Source organism: Chrysochloris asiatica, unplaced genomic scaffold (genome assembly GCF_000296735.1).
Source record: "Chrysochloris asiatica unplaced genomic scaffold, ChrAsi1.0 scaffold00014, whole genome shotgun sequence".
Lineage (NCBI taxonomy): Eukaryota > Metazoa > Chordata > Mammalia > Afrosoricida > Chrysochloridae > Chrysochloris > Chrysochloris asiatica.
Genome location: NW_006408532.1, coordinates 7,366,201 through 7,373,276, shown reverse-complemented (window position 1 = coordinate 7,373,276; position 7,076 = coordinate 7,366,201). Strand labels below are relative to the sequence as shown.

At 48.2% G+C, this 7,076-nt stretch overlaps 1 protein-coding gene across 9 annotated transcripts in view; it reads right to left on the bottom strand.

Moving 5' to 3' along the window:
- Positions 1-6,574, bottom strand: part of ODF2 (outer dense fiber of sperm tails 2) — a 52,541-nt gene extending 45,967 nt beyond the window's left edge. The window contains exons 1-4 of one of the 9 annotated variants that reach the window (XM_006834829.1): positions 6,325-6,574; positions 4,998-5,233; positions 3,404-3,494; positions 1,998-2,123 (exon numbers count right to left, since the gene is read on the bottom strand). In XM_006834829.1, the coding sequence (XP_006834892.1) occupies positions 1,998-2,123; positions 3,404-3,494; positions 4,998-5,029 (249 nt within the window). In that variant the 5' untranslated portion in view covers positions 5,030-5,233; positions 6,325-6,574. Of the gene's footprint in view, positions 1-1,997; positions 2,124-2,403; positions 2,558-3,403; positions 3,495-4,997; positions 5,235-5,976; positions 5,994-6,324 lie in introns of those variants that run through there. The other 8 variants (XM_006834828.1, XM_006834834.1, XM_006834827.1 and 5 more) reach the window with 8 other exon arrangements.
- Between the last annotated feature and the right edge of the window lie 502 nt (positions 6,575-7,076).

Below are 7,076 nucleotides of genomic sequence, written 5' to 3'. Positions count from 1 at the left end.
CTTAAATTAAAAAAAAAAAACAAAAAAACAACTTTGCCGTCTAGGAAATGAAACCACAGTGCCACACCAAGACTTTCTCTCTTTCTTTCTATTTATTCCATAGAGTACCCCACCCACAATATCTCTGACTCAAATTGGTAAATCAAAACCATGAGGCTATAACTAAAAACTTCAGATTAATTTCTTTTTGATTTCTAAATTTTATAAGTAATAAACTATTTCTAAAAACAGACTTAGTCTTTCCAAATAGACCAATCATCATTATCTTAGAGTAGGCCAAAGGCCTTTTTACCTGTCTTGAGAATGAGGTCTTTATAAAAAACCTGGCCAAAGATTTTTTAGCCTTTTCTTACAACTGAGTTTCCTTAGATTGATTAGAACGAATGTATAATGAGACAGTCTGGCTGGCTCACAACTGTAACACCAATTATCAGCAGGGTTAGCTAGGCATGTAAAAAACTCCAATAAATGTATGCTGCATGGGTAAGATGGATGGATGAAAAAGCAGCACATGTTGACATGGGACTAAAAAGAAAGATCAATTCTCTTGGGCACCTCGATAACCAGTATATAAGGAATTCCCTCAGAGGATTGTTCCAAAAATAGTTTTGATGGCATATATAAAATGTGTATGTAAGTCTCCTATAGGGGCTACTTTAAAAGAGGCAATTCTTTCTTGGATAAGTACTTCCTGGTATATATTGTTAAGTGCTGTTGAGTTGATTCCGACTCCTATCAACCCTGTGTAGGGTTTCTAAGGAGCAGCTGGTGGGTTTGAACTCTTGAAGTTGTGGTTGGCAGTCCAATGCTTGTCCCACAGCATCACACCAGAACTCCATATAGTAGCTGAAGCATAATTTACACATTTTGTTGTTTAGTGCCATTGAGTTGGTTCTGACTCATAGCAACCCTATGTAGGATTTCCAAGCAGAGGCTGGTGGGTTTGAACCACCAACCATGTGGTTTAAACTGACCTTGAAATGCAGTGCTTATCCTACAGTGCCACACCAGGATTCCATAATTTGTACACATACATGTATAGATAGATAGATAGATTGATTGATGGATTGTTGTGAAGTGCTGTCAAGTCGGTTCCAACTCATAGCGACCCTGTATAGGGTTTCCGAGGAGCAACTGGTGAGCTTGAACTGCCGACCTTGCAGTTCAAACAGCTTTGCAGTATGGCGCATTAACCTACAGCACCACACTAGGACTCCAGATAGATAAGATAGATAGACATTTATATATGTCTGTATATATATATTGTTGTTGTTAAGAGCCGTCGAGTCAATTCTGTACAGGGTTTCCGAGGAGCAGCTGGTGAGCTTAAACCACCAACCTTGCAGTTCAAATGGCTTTCCAGTCTGGCAAATTAACTCACATCACCACACCAGGACTCCATATACATATAAATTATGTTTCAGCTGCTCTAACAAGTATATGGGAAAAGATATCCTATGGCTCTTCATATATAATCAGGTGGCTACAGCCTCTGGAATGAGACACTTTTGAGTCTTAACCTTGCCTCTGCCTTGGAAGTGACTACTTCTCTGTGAGACTCCAGAGAAGTCACTTCATCTCTCTTAGCTTTTGTTTCCTAATCTGTAAACCCGGACAGCAGAAGCTACCAGAGAGCAGTGCTGTAAGGACTCAGAAGCCTGGCATATGTTCAGTGTTAAACATGATGCTCAATAGATGGGGCCTGTTAGGAGATCTCTACTAGCTGTTATGTGCCGTGGAGTTGGTTCCGACTCATAGTGACCCTGTACAGGGTTTCCAAGGTTATAATCTTTATGGGAGCAGAAAGCCTCTCTCTCTCCTGCGGGAACACCTGGTAGTTTCGAAATGTTGACCTTAAGGTTCGCAGCCCGATTGGTAACTACTACGCTACCAGAGCTCCTTCTAATAGCTATAGCCTACCCTGAATCATACCGAGTTTGAGGCCTGCTAGAATCTGACCAGTCCGAGAAGAAAAGCCTGAACAAGAGTGAGCCTACCTCCCACTTGCATCCCACATGCCGGGCAGATGATTTTCCAGGGGGCATCCAAGGTACCTTGGTTTTCACCCGGACACTCCGTCGCACATTCACGGTGTCCCCTTTCATTCCGCGCTTATGAGATTTCTGTGGAAACGGACAAACCCAGGGTCATTTCCATGTATAGCTGGTCAAGACATCACTCCGGTGGTATCCACTTCCAATTTTGCAGGGGAGCCGCCTCTGACTAAAGTTACTGCTTCTGTTTACGGATGATAGTTCTGCCTACCTTCCAAATAGACAACTCATCATGAAAAGACAGTGCATTTGTCTCCCACACTTTTGACACTAGGAGTACAAGGAGGCTGAGTGAAGAGGCGTCATCCTAATCCACAGCCGATACCTTGGCCCACTGGCATGCTCATACCTGGCTGCTGGTCACTGACGGTTTCGGGAGTTTTTTTATGTGGACATGGACAGGGGTGTTCTCATCCACGTGAACATGTAAGGGGGGAGTTGAAGAGCGGTCCTTCATGGTTCGCTTCTGGCAGGCGGGGAAGGACAACATAAAAAAGGTTGATCTGTGGATGAGTAAACTGGGCATAAAAATAAGCTCGTAGCCTCTGGGGGCCACTGAAAGCCTAGCCTTCAAGCGAGCAGGGCAGCTATAAACTAGCAGCATGCAGGTGGGAACTGAGGTAGCAGTGCCATTCAGCAGGCTCCTATGGAGATCCCAAATGAGGATCACTGGAGAGGTCAGGTCCACTCAAAAGAGGGAGGGGTCCACAAAACCAGAGGTTCTACAAAAGAGCCTCAAACCAGGCCCCAGAGCCTTTAGAGCTCAATCTCTTTTCAAGCCTGCTGGAATGCAAAGCTCCTCTTGGGATTTGGTGCAGCACCGTTGGAAAGCAGATTGAAGCAATCTACAGCAGTTAACTGACCTGAGCCTGGGAATTAGCATGGGAAACACATAAAATGGTTAGGACGCAAAATAAATTAGGCAGCAAACAAGCAGACAAGTACAGACTAGGGAAACAGAAAGCTGGAGGAAATGCCAAGGATAAACAGATTGTAGTATACTCTCTAAAGAAAAAAAGCATGGTAGAACCCCACCAATGCACCTGTCTCCCACAACCAGCTTCCAGTCCCATTCTTTGTTGATGTTTTTTTCCCCTTTTGGAGGGGGTGTGCGGGTGGGAATTTTTTTTTTTTTCCTCAGGAAGAATACAATTAAGACAACTTCTTTATCCCCTGGCAGTCTCAAACAGACAAAAGAAAAAAAAAAAGATCAGCAGAATAAACTTGAGAGTGCGTAGTAGAGTAACCAGATTATGACAGGTGCCCGGGCAGCTTCTAGAAACACATGCAGAAGTATGTCTGACAGGGCCACAAACCAGAGAAAGCTGCTTTGTGTGCATGTCACCTACCGTCACAGTTACACTGGGTGCTCCACAAGGTGTTCTCAAGACCTTTCTCTGTGTGAGACTTGTTATTCCGTTCTTCCCACACGATGGAAACCTATACCCAGACACAAGAATCAGATTATAAACAGAAAACAAGGGTCTCCTACTTCTTAGATTTTAGATCTCCTGACAATACACATTGCACATTGTGGCAAACAGCTTCACAGCTAGGAGAATCAGTCTAGAATTACGTGGATCCCTCTATATAAGCAATATACATGTGTGGTGTCCCCAACAGTGGGATGGAAAAGCAGACTGATGGGCACTGGCAGAGCTGGTCTTTCAACCTGCCATTGTATCATACATATTGTGACCTTTTGCTGAAAAGTTCAGCTATCATCCTGTCAGGGAACAAAAAAACATGTAGCACATGAGGAGCAGCCTAGCTTGGCCAAGGATGAAAGCAACTAGAGCAGTGCCTGGAAGAGAGTCACTGAATGAATGGCTGGCACAAGATAGAGCAGTAGAGTCATAGTGACTAAAACTCATGAAAGGAAGACTAAGAGTATGAAAATACTGCCCTAAATAGTCCACTTGCTGCCCTTTAACCTCCTAAAAACTAGGCTTTTGGCTTTTTGGTGGTTGCTGGTTTCCTTACTTTTTTGATGCCACATACAATTTACTTTGCCTATACATATACAGACCCCATCACCAGATCTGTAAAAATTGCAAAACTTTAATTGGTTCCAAAATTTTGGCAGCAGTACATCCAAGAGGGGCGCTCTGGCAGCGTAGTGGTTAAGAATCGAGCTGTGAACCGTGAGGTCAGCAGTTCGAAACTACCAGCTGTTCCGTGGGAGAAAGATGAGGCTTTCTGCTCCCATAAAGATTTATAGCCTAGGAAACCCTGTACAGGGTCGCTATATAACAACATCCAAGAAGTCCAGGATGGAAAGGGACTTGGAAAGACCTGGTCCATCCCATTACCTCAAAATATCACCTTGCCTTCCCCACAAATACTTGGGGAAAATAATGCAACATAAAAAATGCAACATAAAGGCACTTGGATACTTTAAGCACTTAGCTGTATATTATACCTTGACACAAGAAAAAAAAAAGTAATTGTTACTGAACTCTATTAGTTAGCCAAACATTACCAAAAATTTTCACTCCTCAGAATATTTCTGCTCACCAAAAGATTTTGAAAATCTCTCCTTCTTTGGGTGACTGGTCAAACCCCCTTGATTCCACCAGTCCCTGCCGACAGTAGCATCTACCTCCTACATTATTTGTATTTAGTTACACTTGGCATCCTTTCAAAAAGGATCTGAGTTTAGTACTCCATTGAGACAAACCATTCTTTAATGCCCTGTTTGTTGCCAGGAAGCTATGGCACCTAGAAAGGGAGGGAGGGAGGGAGGTGGAGCTGAGATTGCATGTGTTTTCCTCCTTCCTTTAGAAAGTAGCTTTTCAATAGTTTTGGACCACTATTTCAGAACACAGAACTCGGAAGTTGAAAAAGAGAAGCTTCCAAAAGCCGGAGCCTGGCCTGGGAGCCCCTGACCACCTTTTTCTGCCCTACTATGGAGGGGTCCCCCCCGACATTGGCAGTAAGTACCTGGGGGAGCCGCCTGAGGATGAGGCAGACATGGCTAGGCATCAAAGCCGCAAAGGTGGGCAATTGGGTCAGCAGCCTCTGCTCAGGGGGACCCAGAGGGGCTTGTCAATGAGAATCTCAGGGGCCCGGCATCAAACGTCCTCTTTGAGGGGAGTAGGGTGGAAGCTTTGGGAGTGGAAGTTGGATGAAAACTTGGGAGGTGCTCCTCTACTGTTCTGAGTCGCACAGCAACTGTCCTGCCAAAGTGGAGGGAAAGAGGAAAGGCTGAGCTACCAGTGGGGCAGCTGAGGCCAATAGGCAAATGGGGAGTCACTCCCCTTCCCAGGGAGGGGCGGTAGAGACAGAACAGAGAGGACAAGAACCACCATGCCCAGACCCCACCCAGGAGTGACTACAAGGTAGTTGACTACAAGGGGTTAAACCTGAGTTGCTGGCGGGAGTGCAAAGGACAGATGAGAACCAATAAGGCTCCAAGTAGGCCCCAAGGGGCCCGGAACCCGCACTGGGAGCTGAAGGGATGTTCGGGGCGGAGTCAAGACAACAGTCTCCTAGGAGAAGGGGCGTTCCCAGCAGAATAAATACCCTGAGAGGGCCAATAGTATTTGAAAGGGGGAGGAGCAAAGACTTTAAAAGGAAAATGAGTGCTCGGCACCTAAGCAAAGGCAAATTCCCTCAACTCTGCAAGGGCAGGCTGGGAGTTAATAACTGAACTAAGGTTTCGGCGCTGGTTGTTCAGGAAGTGGGGCGGGACGCCCCGGGAGGCCCTGTGGACTGATAAACCCCGCTCCAACAGAGTGAGGCGCCTAGAGGCGGCTCCCGGGGGACAGCGTTGAGTACGAGGCGCGGGTACATTAACTGCTGTATGATGATGAAACCCGGGGCTGCGGGCCCTCTGGGAGGAAGAGAGGGGCAAGACCACCGATAGGCAACAGAGCCAGGGGCCAGTCTCCGTTGGTGGAGAGGAGGAAAGACCACCCACCAGCAGGCAGGAGGGTGTCTGTCGGTTTTTGCCCATAGAGAGAAGGGCGGAGCCCTGCCAGAGGGCAGCAGAAAGGGAGGCCTGCCAGCCCGCCCGTTAGCAGAAGGAGAAGCCCCGCGCCAGTGGGCGGGGCAGGGAATTTAGATTCTGACCGGAGCGGGCCGTGCGCGCCAGAGGGCTGGTAGTGGGGGCAACCCCTGCGGCATCAGGAGGACCAGGTGACCCTAAGGGAGAGCAGCCTCGCCAAAGAGCGGGAGGCGAGCGATTCCCCCCCGCGGGGACGGAGCCAGGCGGCGGCCGCAGAGCACCCGGGAGCGCCCTGAGTCCCGTCTGCCGGCGGCCTCTCACCAGGAGCGACACGGCTGCGCCCAGAAACGCCTCCTTATGAAGTCGTTGAAGTCGGAGGCCAGGGTCGTGCCATGGAGACGCCGCGGCGGATGCAGTCCAGCTCCAGCGGCGACTCCTCCCCGCTTCCGCCTCCTTTTCCGACACCCCGTCGGCAGCTCGCCCATTGGCCAGTTCAAACCCCCCCGTGAGCCGCACGGGTTTCGCCATTTAGGCCCAACCCTAGGCGTCACAGAGATGCCCCGCCCCACCAGAAGCTCCGCCTACTTCCGGGCCACGCTCCCCGTGGTCATGGAGACATGCGACGCCTTTTGCTGGGGCTTGCGGCGTCTAGCCCCGTCTTGCCCAGCGGTTCAGAGCCGGGCTTCTACCTTCCGCTGTTTTTTCCCCTTCTTCAGCCTTCTGAGTCGGAACAGACTGGTTCAGTCCTCCTCATTCCTATAATTTAAAGGTGCCTTAAAACTAACCCGCTCAGAAAAGTGTCACAGTAGCAGGATCTCAGACTTAGACTTGTCTCTAAACTGCTATAAGTGCAGAAATAAAGTCAGATTCTGCAAATCACACAGATCCTCCTCCTGTTACTTGTACCCTTGCCCAAAAAGTCATCATTCCCCTCGCTCATCACCATAACTCCCGCACACTGTGCTGCACTGTGTACATACCTGCCCCTTTTAGGTTCACCTTGGGCGGCCATCTCAGCTCTGCATCACAACCAACCAATCATGGGGGCGCTGTCACGTGGCTCAGGGTGCCGC